Source organism: Phalacrocorax aristotelis, chromosome 1, assembly GCF_949628215.1.
Source record: "Phalacrocorax aristotelis chromosome 1, bGulAri2.1, whole genome shotgun sequence".
Classification (NCBI taxonomy): domain Eukaryota; kingdom Metazoa; phylum Chordata; class Aves; order Suliformes; family Phalacrocoracidae; genus Phalacrocorax; species Phalacrocorax aristotelis.
This window is the reverse complement of record NC_134276.1, coordinates 82858866-82874707: the sequence shown is the minus strand read 5'-3', so window position 1 is coordinate 82874707 and position 15842 is coordinate 82858866. Positions and strand designations below refer to the sequence as shown.

Sequence of the window (15842 nt, the reverse complement as noted above, 5' to 3'; positions counted from 1 at the left end):
AGAGTAAGATGATGGCACAACACTTAACCAGATGACACATCAAGCCTTGGAATTTCTAAAAGACCCTAGACTTGCTAACACCAGGGGGGCATCCACCATGGTGAACATGAAAAGAAACTTACAAAATAAATTCTCAGCATTCTAAACATTTGAATTATTGAACCCAAACCTGTCTAAACCATGTCAACTAACTTTCTGCTAAGAACAGAGCAAGGATATGAGGCTGCATGCTTTCACAGATACAGTGGATTTAAAAGAGAACAATTTCCATAGTTGATGTTGATTTTAACAATAAGAATTAATATCTCTACACAGCTTTCAACTCAGCTTAACTCTTACAGGCCTTTGAAAAGGTGGGAAAGAATTTCTGAAACCATATAATAGGTTAATAATTAAAATCTAGAGAGAGCTGAATTAGATCTCAATATATTAGCTCAAGTAGCAGAAGCACCTCACCATGGCAGTCAGGAAAAAAGGCAAACAATACTAAATCTGTGCTCTCACAGTTAGATTGCAGCAGGTGATTTAAAGTACTTAAGTTACCTCTGTATTATGCTCCAGAAGCACCTCAAAATGTAGAAGATACACATCTAACAACACCCCTCAAGTCAGACAGGAACTGAGTTCTCATACCCTGACTCCCAGCTCTATGCTTGGACCAGCTGATCAGAGGTAGCTAATTAAATGCCCTGGCAGGAAGCTTATTGCCATTGATGTAAAACTCCTACAGATCATTTGGTCCAACGTTCTGTCCCTCTCTTCAGCATTATGTATCTATAAAAACCAAAACACTAGCAATTCATAGATCAAGGCCTGAAACAAAATGGGTTTAGCCTCTGGATTTATATACCGAACTGGGAGTATCATGGAGTACCTTCATATTAAAAGGTCCACGTGCTTTTTCAGGAAATGCAGGTTTCAAATTCTCAGTTGCTAAGCAGTATCATAGCTAATAGCTTAATATGCTTGATTTTTTCTCTATGATGTTGATGAAGAAAGAAGTCTTTAATATTAAAGTCCACCAAAATTGCTTGATCCAATATATGAAAGACTCTAAGCCTAGAGACAGAAATTACATTTGAGAAGTGGTATTTTCAGCTGCTGTGAGATGATGATGACGACAGGCACTGCCACTGAGCTCCCTTTTGCAGTTGCGTTTAGCTGTGATGATGCAGAGAAGGAAAACTGGTCCCGACACACACAGAGTCAAACGGCAGCAACAGAATCCTCATCCACTCCATGGTGATGGTGAGAAGGGTCAGTATTGATTAAATTCATGTTAGCACTTAAAATGCAACACACATCCTGAATTCCTGGAGGGTTCCTTCTCTCCAGTCTTATGGTAATACAAAAATAAAGCAGATATTCTACTGCAGAATTGAAATAATCCTCCACATCCTTTTGATGAAAACTTGCTGTGACATTAAGTTTCCAAAGCAAGAGTTATTTCAGAAAGGTTTTTGAGTCATTTCTCTTAAATAGAAAATAGAACCAACAAGAAAGAAAAGCCCTTAATGAATTTCACCTTTTTCAGTTCTCGCTTTGCAATTAAAGTCTTTTAGTGGAATTCCACAGGACGTCAAATACTAATTTACTGCTGTTACAGTTTCAAGGAATGGACTAATGTAGCCTAATTTAGCAACCCAGAAGTCAGGTTTCTATACTAAGATAGTTTTCTGTGTTCCTTCTTTAGTCAATGCATAAATAAAGCTTTCTGCAACAAGGTAGTTTATTCCAAAACAAGTATCTCACATGGATCACCCTCTTCAAGTGCCAGTCTCTCCTCACAGGGTGCCTGGATAACTATTTTAATTGAAGTATGAACAGAATACCACTACCATGCCCTACTCAGAGTTTGCTTTACAGGGTAAGCAGTACATCTGTGTGTCACTTAAAATTCCAGTATAGTATCTTGCTAAATAAAAAGACATTTCACATATCTTGGGATCCTTGTAGACTAATGCATACTCAGTCCAATCTAAGATAATTGAGCAAGTAATTCATGTTACAGAAATAATCTATAAACATATTATAAGGCAAATTATTTGTAAGATATGTTTGTTTTAAAAGAAGGTTTGGATGGTTAAACTGATTCTTGAAAAGATTCAAATTTAACATTAACCAATGATAATGAAATACATGCACCTCTGAACAACCTATTTATTGATACAGTACATTAACACACCTTCTAATATGTTAGTTTTGCATTGTTGCTCACCTTCAAATATGCAAAAAAATTGCTACATTTTGCAGTGACTTTAATGTTATCTCAAAGTACTTGCTGTTAAGCATGTGTGAAAAGCTTTAAGTCACAGACTGTGTACCAGCAGTAAAAGAAAACCAAGATAAGTAGCTCCTGCTACAATTTTCAACCGGCTACGCTTCAAATACATCTTCTTTCTTAAGTATTCTGTTCGCTTGCTCCTTCACTGGACTGTAACCATACATTTAGAAAACCACGCTTGTTTCTTCCTCTTCTTCTAACTTCAATAACTTTCTCTCTTGAATGGAACACATCTAGACTGCAGCCATAAGTGACACTCATAAAAGCGACCTCTCTTTGTAAGGGAAACCATAAATATGACTTCTGGGTTTGTGCTTGAAAATAGCTCAGGAGAACATAATATGGTGCAAAAGCCATAGAACATTACCCAGAAATAATGAGTCCTTATGAATTTTGTCTGCAAACCATACTGTATACGTATTTCTCCAACCTTGGCTTTCAAAGGACAACATGAATGCTAATTAAATGTTGCCAGTAAAGCAGAGCCAAAAGAATTAGATGGATGAGAATGACCTACAGGGGATATTTGTAATGAATATCGCCAATAATCTCCAGACCTGAGACCTCCTAGGGTACAACAGCATCCCTCAATTCATCAAAAGCAAGACAAAATCTTTCACCAGGTTCCTGCTCAGTACGCCCTGGAGTCAGCACAGGTGGCTTTAATACAGTTTTCTACTTAAGGAAGCTTGTTCTCAGTAATGAATGTTTAGAAAGCACACACATAATTAAAATGTTAAAATGCAATAAAGAGACAATGTGAAAAATTCTGTATTATGTGCTCCCCTACCTTCTTGCATTTTCCCGTACTAAAACTGTTACACAAAAGGGACTTTCTTAAAAGACTGGTCTAACTATTTCTAACCCTGTAGGAGTAAAAAGTACACAATGAATTTGGAGCTGATAGGAAAAGAGCTGAAGAAAAATTAACAATCTGCAAAAAAACTGCTCTGATTTATTTTGTGGAAAATTTAGAAATAAAGCGAATTTATTGCTTAGGAACACACTTTTTCCTAATGGAAAAATATTTAATTGACGTTTTTCAGACACCCTTCTTAGTGGACACTCTGAAATTTTTTTTTTTTTTAAGATAGACTGCAGTAGAAACTCTCTTTTTGTTTTCTTTTCCTTCAATAGCATAACTCTTTTCATAAGTAAATGTCCTGACAATGTTTTATTGGAAAACAATTAAATATTGCATTACACTAAAAACTCTGTTTAATGTTCAAGGTTGACTTAACATCTATCATTTGTGTATACTTTTGCTTGGAAGTTCTGAGTCTTGCTAAACTTGTTAAAGAATCACAGAATCACAGGTTGGAAGGGACCTCAGGGATCATCTAGTCCAACCTTTCTAGGAAGAGCACAGTCTAGACAAGGTGGCCCAGCACCCTGTCCAGATGACTCTTGAACGTGTCCAACGTGGCTGAGTCAACCCCTTCCCTGGGGAGATTATTCCAATGGTGACTGTCCTCAGTGTGAAAAATTTCCCTCCCGTGTCCAATCGGAATCTCCCCAAGAGCAACTTGTGTCCATCCTCCCTTGTCCTCTCCACGTGACTTTGTGTAAAAAGGGAGTCTCCATCTTCTTTGTAACTACCCCTGAAGTACTGGTACATGGTGATGAGATCCCCTCTGAGCCTCCTTTTCTCAAGGCTGAACAAACCCAGTTCTCCCAGCCTATCCTCGTATGGCAGGCTTCCCAGTCCTCTGATCATCTTGGTGGCCCTTCTCGGGACCCCTTCCAGCCTGTCCACATCCTTTTTGTACAGCGGGGACCAGAACTGTACACAGTACTCCAGGGGTGGCCTGACAAGCGCTGAGTAGAGCAGGATAATGACTTCTTTCTCTCTGCTGGCGATGCCCTTTTTGATGCAACCCAGCATCCTGTTGGCCTTCTTGGCCACAGCAGCACACTGTTCGCTCATGTTGAGCTTCCTGTCCACCAGGACCCCCAGGTCCCTTTTCACAGAGCTGCTCTCCAGCCAGGTGGATCCCAGTCTGTGCTGCACTCCCTGGTTATGTTTTCCCAGGTGCATGACCTTACACTTCTCCTTGTTGAACCTCATAAGGTTCTTGCTGGCCCACTCTTCCAGCCTATCCCGATCTCGCTGCAAAGCAGCTCTCCCTTCTGGAGTGTCTACTTCCCCTCTCAGTTTGGTGTCATCTGCAAACTTCATCAGGCTACACTTGATCCCATTATCCAGATCACTTATAAAGATGTTGAATAAAAATGGGCCCAATATTGGTCCCTGGGAGACCCCACTAGTGACAGGTTGCCACTTGGAAAAGGAGCTATTTACCACCATCCTTTGGGTGTGGCCTGTCAGCCAGTTCCCAACCCACTGCACAGACCACTTGTCTAGGTTATAACACACCAATTTCTCCAGGAGGAGACTATGGGGGACTGTATCGAAGGCCTTGGAGAAGTCCAGGTAAACAATGTTCACCGCCCGCCCCACGTCAACCAGGCAAGTCACTTTGTCACAGAAGGCCACCAGGTTTGTCAAGCACCATCTGCCCTTAGTGAAGCCATGTTGGCTTTTCCCAATCACGTGCTTCATTTGACTTCTGATGGCCCCCAGGAGGATTCGTTCCATAACTTTCCCAGGGATTGACGTAAGGCTGATGGGCCTGTAGTTACCTGGATCCTCCCTTGAGCCTTTCTTGTAGACGGGTAACATTTGCCTTCCTCCAGTCCTCTGGGACATCCCCTGTTCTCCACGACTTCTCGAATATTAGGGAGAGCGGCCTTGCGATGATGTCAGCCAGCTCTCTCAACACCCTCGGGTGGATGGCGTCAGGGCCCATCTATTTGTGGGGGTCAAGCTCCTGTAGTAATTCATGTACTAACTCTTCCTTCACCGATGGTGGGTCGGTGTTTGGTTCCATCGGCAATTTTGTTCCCAAAGCCTGGGACCCAACAGTGTTGGTAAAGACAGAGGTGAAGAAGGTGTTGAGGACCTCTGCCTTTTCAGCATCATTGGTGAGTGACTCTCCTTTTCCATTTAACCGTGGGCCTATGTTTTCCTTCTTTTTCTGCTTATGGTTGAATGATGTGCATCTGGTTACGAAATCTGCCTTTTTTTTTCTCACGCAGTTTGTTTTTTTTCTGTTTGAAATACTATGATCTTCACGTCTGTATTTTGAAAGTAGATTAATTTTTTCCACTGCAATTACAAAGACAAGTAATTTCTTGACTTTACAAAAAGCTTTAAGGGAAAGCTGCATAAAAATATACATCATGAATATAAAATATACCTTGTTATACCTAATCAGCAAGAGACCATGCAACCCCTGGAAAAATACAGTGTTGGAATATCAATTTTTCACTGGTGTGCTGCAGTGACCATGAGATGGTACAGTGTAAGATCTTGAGGGAAAGGAGGCAAATGAGTCTAAGCTGAAGAGCAGACTTCAGGTTGTCCAGGGTACTTGGCAGGCACGGTCCTGTGGGATGCATCTCTGAAAGGCCAGAGCCCAGCTGAGTTGGGTGATCTTCATGGAGAGCCTCTTCCAAGTGCCAGAACAGTCTACTCCAATCCGTAAGGAAGTGGACAGGCGCAGCAGGACACTAGTGTGACTCCACAGGGAATGCCTGACCAGTGAAAAATGGAAGCCAACCAGAGATGGAAATGGAGAGAGGTTACCCAGGAGAAACAGAGAAGCCCTACCTGGCCAGGCAGGAATGGAGTTTGCAAAGCTCATGTGGCACTGAAACTGGTACAGGATGTGAAGGGTAACAAGAAGGGCCTCTACAGCTGCATCAGCCGTGACAGCCAAGGGAAATCTAAACTCACTGCTAAAGGAGGCAGGCAACCTAATGAAGGACACTGCAAAGGCTGAGGTACTCGATGCTTTCTTGTATTTGGTCTTTAGCGGCAAGGTCTGCCACCCTGGTGCCTGAGGTTAGTGCAGAATTTAGGAACAGAGGTAGACAAAGACTGAATTAGGGATTTCTTGGGCACTCACAAGTCCACAGGCCTAGATGGGATGCATCTAAGGCTGCCAAAGGAGTTGGCTCATGTATTGTAAAAGCTGCTCGCTCTCATCTTTGAAAGGCCACCAGTTAAGAACTGAAACATCTGCCCAGTGTGGTTGTGAAGTCTCCGTCTTTGGAGATACTAAAAATTCAATTCCACAAGTGCTGAGCAGCCACATCTAACTTTGACACTAGCTCATTTTGAGTAAGAGGTTAGACTGGATGACCTCCAGAAATCCCACCTCAATTCTTCTATGATTTTGTGATTATGCCCATTGCCTAACCTATGCATCTAAAACATACTCATTGCTGACCACAGATACACTGCTACCAGCTGGAAAACAAGATTTCAGAATTGCTTCCATGCACATTGAAAACTGAAAGCAAGTGTTTTCAAAGTTGCAGATGTATCTAACCCATATGAAAACCTTCTATTATACACAAGGGATTCATTATTTCATTGGTGTAAAGAATTGCTTCTGCTATGGTGTCAGGACTGTTCAGTGACAGTGCCTCATCATTCCAGCTGTTCCCACTGGCATGAAAAGAAAGCTTTCATTTCAAATGCTGTAATATACAACCCCAATACATTTCACTCTGAGTCTCATCAAAGAATAAGTCTCTGTCAAAATCCCAATGGCAGATAGATTTTGAGAGAGGAGGTAGAATTACAGTGTAAGAAAACTGTCACGAAAAGCTTTCCCTGGAATGCAGCAACACTTAAATTAAGATGCTACCTATGGAGTCAACATAATTGGTAAGGGCAACATTCTTATTCAGTTTGTCACTGGAAGGCAGGCAGAATCAGCCACACAATAACCTCAGTTTGTCTCAGGCCTAATCAGTCAATTTTCCTTGTTATTACTACATATTGGTGGCAGCAGAGAAATGAGATAGAGATCCTAAGTCTGATTACTTACATATCAAACAATCAGGGAAAGGATGAAGACTGCAATATGATTGCTTTATGAAGAAACAGAGACGTCAAAAATGAGTTTAAGACCCATTTATGAGGCTTATGCTGATGGTCAATACAGAGCATAGGACAGAAGTTTATTAGGAACAGGACAGTTTCTGCAGTTCTTGGGGGCTCTCTGTCACAAAAAACAAGGGTGCCGAAGTCCCTCTTAATGTGCTGTGTTTATGTTAGTTGACTTGCAGGTTAACACATTTTTTTTTTAATCTGGAAGTATACTGTATTTTGTCCAAACTTGCCTAACACAAAGGCATCAGTGTTGCTGGCATCCTTATAACATTTCCTTATCTCCTTTGGAAGTTTGCTTCACAGCTGAATCCCCATTTGCTCAAATTGTGATCTGCAAGAGGATTACAACTATCACAGCAGCTCTTGCCCAAATTTGTGGAAGCAAATGTGACTTTTCAAAATTACATGGGTAACACTGACAGTTACCAGTTCTGAGGAGAGGTACCTGCAGAGTTAAAATCTGAGTATCTCCCAGGAATTTGCTAGACCCACCAATTCAGGGTTTACACCAATGAGAAGGAAAATATAGAAACAAAACCGGTGTCCAGCAGCCGGGCTACTGGAATTTAAAATAGTAATTTTTTAAAAAAATTTTTAATTACTAATCATTTTTCTATGCAATGCACTAACATTTCTTGTTACTCAAAATGCAAAGCTTATTATCACATCTTTTTCTACATCCTGAGCATTTGTCAGTCCCTGTCCTTTCTTTCCTTCTACATCCCATTACGAATATTGACATTTCTCCTTTCCTGCACTCTCCAGTCACTTTTTTGTCTATTTTTCTGCCTCCTGACTACACAGCCCTGCCTGCTCTTTTCACACAAACTCACCTACCTGCAAGCCAACTGAACACTCTTCAAGCTTCCCTACATATTCCCATTTACATGCACCCATCTACTCTCAAAAATCACCCCACCACATTTTCTTTCCTCTTCACATAAGACACACTTGTTTCAGCTTTCTTCATGTAAAAAAAAAAAAAAAAGGCAAAAGAGTAACAGTGGCTGGAGCTACCTTGCTCCAGGAATCATCTTTTCAACAACCCATGCCAAAAATAAATACCAGAATAAATACTATTCCTCTTTGACACTCAACTATATGAAGCTGTTCCAATACCTTATTATGTTTTTTCACCCACCCAGAGGACATCTAAGAGGACACTTCATTTCAATAATAAAATATTTCACCATTCTTCGTTATAACTAAAGTAACATTATGTTCTCTTTTCTCAGCCATAAGAAGGCAAGACTTCCTGTATTATCAAATGACTGCACAGGCAATAAGCCTTAGTTCATAGTTCAAGTGACAGGACATCCACTACCTGACAAGGTCGATGACTCTCTCCCTTGGAGCAGTGCTGACTGGCTCATCATTAATCATTATGATCTGATCCCCTGGTATAAGCTTTCCTTCAGAGGGGCCGCCTGGAAACAAATGGGAGGGGGGGGGGAAAAAAGCACAGGTTAGCAGACCACTGTAAATGCACAGACACTCACATAATATGTGAGTTCACATATTATGTTCACATAATATGAGTGTTTTTTTCTTCAACTGATGGCATATTTAACAGCAACACTATTTCTGACATTACCAGTACTTCATCACCATGAAAATATTGAAAGCTAGTGGCTTAGCAGCTTCTACTGAAGTTCCTCAAGTTAAGTTCCAAACCCACATCTAGCCACCTGAAAATAAGTGCTTGATTTTCCGGACGGCCAAAAGGGCCTATAAGAGGTGGCCTAATTCACCCTTTAAGGTGTGATCAACCATACCTTAGTCCTCCCTGATCAATGTTTGTCTGATATTCTTGTAAGACCACCCTGAGGGTGACTAATTTTCCTGTAAATAAATCATAGAACCATAGAATGGTTTAGGTTGGAAGGGACCTTTAGAGGTCATCTAGTCCAACCCCCCTGCAATGATCAGGGACATCTTCAACTAGACCAAGTTGCTCAGAGCCCCGTCCAACCTGACCTCGAATGTTTCCAGGGACGAGGCACCTACCATCTCTCTGGGCAACCTGTTCCAGTGTTTCACCATCCTCATTGTCAAAATTTTTTTCCTTATATCCAGTCTAAATCTACTCTCCTTTAGTTTAAAACCATTACCCCTTGTCCTGTTAAGGTCAGGAAGTCTTTTCCCCAGTGCCTACATCAGATCTTCCTTGTTGCAACACATCGTTTCCTGTCCCAGGCAAAGTAACACTGGAGAACATCTTATTCCTCTTTCCTATGAAGCATCACTTACATATTTGGAAGTCATTCCTAGTTTTTTCTTCTGACTTCTCTGTTCTGGGCAAAACAACCCTGTTTCTCCCAATCTGAAGACAGTATGTTTCTATACCTCCAGCCTCTGAGTCTCTTTTCCTCTTGATTCCTACCACTTGGTGAACACAAGTTTTATGTACATCCAAAAGCATTGCCACTTTCAGTTAGACACAAATATTTAGCATTAGTCTGAGTAGAGAATCAGACATGTGCACATCTATAAGCTTTGGATTCTGGCACTGCTGAAATGCATACTGAGCTCATGCTTTATACAATGCAAATATTACTTTGCTTCTCAGCATGATTACATGCTCAGAAGAGGGTGTGACATCGCAACTGCAAGTGAAAAGATATATCCTCTCTAGTCTTCTGTCTTTAAAATCTGCAATGATGAAATATAAAAATCCCAATATTATTACCAATATGAAGATAAAGTCTTAAAAGAAAATGCTTCACTATCAAAACCAATTTATTTAACAACTGAGATAATGTTGTTCTTTTCCTGTGTTTGGTTTCAAAACTTTACTTCACTTACATATCCAGCATAAATGGATACAAATCTATGTAGGAGAATGTTGTCCTGACCTCATCTGTCCTACTAGTCACTTGGAACAGAATATAATAAACACCTTTTCCAAACTGAACTTTAACATAAAACTACATTAATAAGGCTAACTTGGGAGAAAAGGACTGTCTGGATCTAGTTCAAGTATTAGTTACACTGCTCATTTCATCTAAAAGCAATACAAATATAATCAATGCACACACGTGGGTAAATGACATCAGAACTTCACAAAGTCGATTTTGCCTCGCCGATGTTCTCTGCGGGGGTTCTGGAGAACATATTGAACAAGAGCAAAGTCAAATCCCTGACCTTGGCTCCAAGGCAATTTTATGTAACAACTGAACTTTTAAGCATAAATAGCAGGAGCCCGTTATCAGGGAGACTGAGTGGTCCCAGGTCTGGTCACCTGTAGGTTCAAAAATACCACAAACCTCACTAATTTTCACTCCAGGTAAGATGTTTAGTGATCTATTTTGACCTGGCTTTTTGCCACACAGTTATATAACAGGAGTATTAATTTTTTTTCAAAAAAGCCAGCAATAACACCCCCTTTTCCAAAACTGAATATTATAGTTAGAAACCTAGTTTCTCTCTGGGAAGCTGATGATAAAAAGCATGAAAACATGTAGGTTTTAATCTTGCAACTCAACATACCTCTTGGAAACACCGATTCAATGGCAATGAAGGTGACATCAAACCAATATAAACATAACAGGGAGAAGACCACCTTTCCTTGAATGATGCGGGTCAACTTTTTTTTCAGGAAAACAATGGTAATGGCTCAGAGCAATAACCTAAAACTGTTTTTTTTTGTTAACACATTTACATACCATTCAAAAATGAGTGTGAGCAGGGAAACTACTCCGTAATACAAGGCTTAAAATCCTACCTAGTATCTGTGATTACTTTGTCTGCCTGAATATTTTAACAGTACTCAAATTTGTAACAGTATTTCATCTCAGTAGATCAAGTCCAAGTTTGCTTTTGGGGTCAAGTGGGGAAAACATACCTGGTGTTACTGAGCGTACAACAACTGGCTTTTCACTACCAGCCACAAAACCAAATCCTAGCACAGGATCCCTCCTCATTTCCACTTTCCGAGGGGCTGGAGGGGTTATTTGGCAGCTCTCTATTCGAGGGTCTTCAAATGTGGCTGATTGTGTCATGTGACTGTGAAAAAAATAAAAGATGGAAAAAGGAAAAAAATCATTAAAACATGATTTTGTGGTATCTACTTGAGCCAAGCAATCTCTGCAACGATATGAGATGAATACCTGAAATGTTCTTACTGTAGGAACGAAAACATCAACTTAATAATTTTCTATTAGGTTTTCTTATACATAAAGTAATAATGCTGCTGGCAGGTCTCAAATACCAATCAATAATATCAACCTATAAAGAGGTCTCTCTTTGACAGCACACATTTAATCATACCCCATATATGAAGGAAAAATAACCCAACAATAAGGCCTCTGTCATCTGTGCCTGACTTTTTCATCCTTCACTTTTTGGAAGGGAAAAATAATAGTGACCTAATCATAATGTAAAACGTAACAATTAGAGTCTGCCAGGCTTCTGCAAAAAGAGAGGGCACACATTTAAATTTGGTTTTCTAAAATGTTAAACAAGTTTCCAAGCGGAGTCCTCTCAAACAAGCTACCTAAGGCACAGGTAACAGCTCTATGTTTACTACTGGGGTAAATTCTCCAAAGTCACTCCAAACTGTTCCGGGGGAAAAAATATATAAAAAAGATATTAAGAAAATGTATTTATCAGCAATTAGTAAAACACTTTACTTTCAGCTACAGTGTTATGATGAAACTTATTATACCTAGAAGAAAAAAAATCTCATGGTTGGAGGGAAAGATCTTGATTTTTCAAGCAGAAAATAAAAAGGATGAAAACTATCCAACATGGCATATCTATGAAAGAGGTCATGGTTTAAAAGCATAGAGACTTCTAAATTAACATTAAGGAACACTGAAATGTGACTGATGATATATGCAGACGGACCTGAAACCTACTTTGTGTTCCCCACCCAATGGCTGGAGCTCCCCGCTGAATCAATGCTGTCAATTCTCAGTGCCAATTACACAGATAAATGGACCACTCCAGTGTCCTACCCTTCCAAATGTCATTAACTGAACTCATATGCTTCAGGAAACCTAGTCGCCACTGCAGACAACAAGCAATAACTGGTCAGCTTCGCATGATGACAGACTACAGCTCATGGCTTCAGGTTATTGCAGTCTTGACGGAGCTCAGTTAGTATTTGTTTAAAGCTGCCTGGCCAAGAGTTAACTCTTCTTTTTGTCTTCAAGAGACTGTAAATCTGCAGGTGTTGAACTGACTCCACCGCTCAGTGGATAAATGCTGTAAACAAAAGGAGCCAAGTCTCAGTCCCATCTGCAGGGAGGGCATGGCCTCCTGTGCTGAGAAAGGTAATGGCCAGGAGCCCAGCCTAAGAACACCACAAAGGACATCAGAGAGGTAGATATCCTTAGAGCAGTAGGCAGTATCATCAGTTTGAAATTGGTCTCCTCATGAATAATTAATAATATGAAAAGAAAGTAATTTTCCCATATCCTTGATAATCTTACATATAACATACTGTAACATGAGAGTTAGGGGACATCCCGTGTGATCAGAATTGTTGCTTTCACCTCCTGTCCCTTTTCTACCTACAAATACAATTCCCTGAAGAACTCCAAGCAGAATGTCTGTAAGGAGAAAGGCAATATTCAGAGGTCTGTTTTCATAGAATCATAGAATCATTAAGGTTGGAAAAGACCTCTAGGATCATCAAGTCCAACCGTCAACCCAACACTACCACGTCTCCTAAACCATGCCCTGAAGTGCCATGTCTACACGTCTTTTAAATACCTCCAGGGATGGCGACTCCACCACCTCTCTGGGCAGCCTGTTCCAGTGCCTGACCACTCTTTCAGTGAAGCGATTTTTCCTAATATGCAATCTAAACCTCCCCTGACGCAGCTTGAGGCCGTTTCCTCTTGTTCTATCGCTGGTGACCTGGGAGAAGAGACCAACACCCACCTCGCTTCAGAATCAATGACATGCAAAAACTTCTCTAATCTTTCACCAACACATACACATTGGGCATGACATCAATTTCCATTCTCTCCATGGTCTGCTTCTAGTACTGATACACAGAAGAGCAACAAAACCTCAGTAAACTCTCGGTGGGAGTTTATTCCTGTGACTGGATTTTTCTAGGGCCTTTCTTCAAAGAAACCCTCTAACCCTACCACTAGATTCAGCCTGCCTAAGTGTAACATGCTGCCTTTTTATGCATATGATCAGAGGTAGCAGAAGCTACATCCTTACAGAATTAGAAGAGAGAGAGAGCATATCTCTGTGCTCTCCTAGTATCTGCATAAGGTGAAGTCAGCACAGAAAATATATTTTCTTTTACTAGATCACAATTGATACTTCATTCTCCTCCTCCTGTTCTCCAGTTTTTGTCAGTCAATTTGAGATAATTTTCTATTATGTTTATTCAAAAGAACTGTTTGAAAATCCAAAGAGTTTTATGCAGACTCTTTGTGAAATCTATCCTCAAGGCCTCCCAGCCACCCTCCTCCCCATCAACTCCTACTTATGATTTGGGCTTCTAGATATTCAAAACGTTTTGTCTTTCAAATGGGACACATTCTGAGGTGTCACTAGCATTTCAAAACCTATTTCAACTTGTGAACTTTGCTTCTGTAGAGAATACAAACCCCTATATTTGTCACCTCTTTTAGGTGACAGCCTTACCAAACTTCCCACAAAGTTAAAGTGTTCTATTTAATACTTCCCTCCTAACAGCTGTTTCCATTTCTGTAATTGGGGCACTATGAGCTGACACTGTCGCCGCAGAGGAAATGCCGTATTTACAAAGCAACTTGAAAATACCGCTTGAGCTTTTGAGAACTACTTTCCTGCCATCATATATCCTCTCTCTTCAAGCACTTGTGTAGTCTGGTTTGAAAACTAAATCATGAAGAAAACAACCCCCAAAAAACCCCACCAACAGCTGCACTTCAGATAACAAATTCCAAGAGCACACACTGAGATTTGCTCAAAAGAGCAGCTCTGCTAGTGGATGCCTCGCTCCAGCCATTGCATCGTCTTCTACTGAGAATCTGCAGCAGCACAGCATCAGTTATTCAAAGCCTAAGCAAGAGGATCAGCGAGGAACAGTCCATCATGATTCTGAGTGGCACGGCAGGTTTTATAGATTTTTAAGGTTATCCACCTTCAAATACATCAACTAAAAAGGCTCTGCATCTCCCGCTTCCACAGCTTGCTGCATCAGATATCCTCGTATCATTCAGTACGTTGGAAATGTATTTCAAGAGAGCAGCAAGATATATGAATATGATCCCAGAAGAGATTAAATGAATACTTAAAGCTTCGTGTGATGGGACGTTGACAAACCGGCTTCCTCCTGTGGCTAGTCAATTTTTGAGATGCCAGTGGTAGTAGCACAGTTCAAGACTGATTTGAATTTTGCATTAATTGGAGGTATTTGATTTCCATCTCAGCTATGGAAAATATTGACTCCTAAAGAATAACTATGCTAAGAATTCTAAACCAGAATCTAATATACTTGGACTCAAAAGAGCTACATGGGTGAACCTTACACAGAGCATCACTTAAATATTGAAACATCTTACATGAGCAACTCCAACACTGCAACTCCCCATTTGTTTCAAACATGGTAAAAAACTTATTTAGATGGTACTGAGCCTAGATTATACCTAAAGATTTATTTGTCTGAAGGAAAAAATGGAAGAGAAAGAAAAAGGTTAGGATTTTAAGCATGAACTGTTCTTTCTACATACACAAACACAAGCTGCCCTTAGATCACCTTTTCAAAAAGAGATACTTATTTCCTACAATTTTCAATGACTGAGGTAAGTTTCTGCTTTACAAAAGGCTATTTGCTCTGATGTACTTTTATTGTGAGCAGTGGGAGACAGCTGCCATTATTAAGGAGAGTAATTCTTAGAGAATTTCTTGAACAGAGATTTTATATACCAGTCTCCTCCGAGAGATAAACTACCAGCTATGGAAAATCATAGCAGAAGTGTAATTCCAGTTAATTACGCTCAAAAGCTCTCTGTGGCAACTCTCTACTCAAAAGAGAGGGTAACAGGGAAAAAGAGAGAAGGCATCTGAGTGTGCGCGCACCGGCACACAGAGCAGAATGCATTGCAGGGTGCCATAAAATTGGCGTGCACGATCATCCCCAAAGGGGCCTACAGTGAGTGAAGGAGGAAGAAATTTAGGACAGAAGAGTACCTTGGGGAACACTGACCAGCTGTGACAAGGCAGCCAGCACCTGCAAAGACAATTCAGCTGCCCAGGATGTTACAGGGAGCCTAACGTAACAGGTGCAAGCCTGAATTCATCCTCGGGAAAGTCGGAGGTGTGGTTTAAGGCTGGCACTTTGAATCTTCAGATCATTAGCTTCATAATGATTAACTCTGTAACACTTTCTATGGAAGCCTTCTTAGTATTTTCCTCACTCAGATTACATGTTGAATAACCCAAGGAATATCTAAACAAGGACTGTAATTAAAATTAGAGCTTGATTTAATAATGCATATTAGTAATCAAAAGCAAAGCATCCAAGCACAATGCTTTTCCAGCCTTTGGATTTTGACGTGTCATTCCCTGACACTTCAGGATTAGTGGGCTAATTCTGAGAGGTTTGTCTATGGCAGCTAAGAAAAGCCAGTCCTCAGCAGG

General features: G+C 40.5%; 1 protein-coding gene across 2 annotated transcripts in view; it reads right to left on the bottom strand.

Annotated features, from left to right (window-relative positions):
* The window catches only part of FRMPD4 (FERM and PDZ domain containing 4), a 316970-nt gene that overhangs the window by 60023 nt on the left and 241105 nt on the right, over nucleotides 1-15842 (bottom strand). For both annotated transcript variants that reach the window (XM_075095499.1, XM_075095494.1), the window contains exons 3-4: nucleotides 11095-11255; nucleotides 8575-8677 (exon numbers count right to left, since the gene is read on the bottom strand). In XM_075095499.1, the coding sequence (XP_074951600.1) occupies nucleotides 8575-8677; nucleotides 11095-11255 (264 nt within the window). The remainder of the gene's footprint in view (nucleotides 1-8574; nucleotides 8678-11094; nucleotides 11256-15842) is intronic.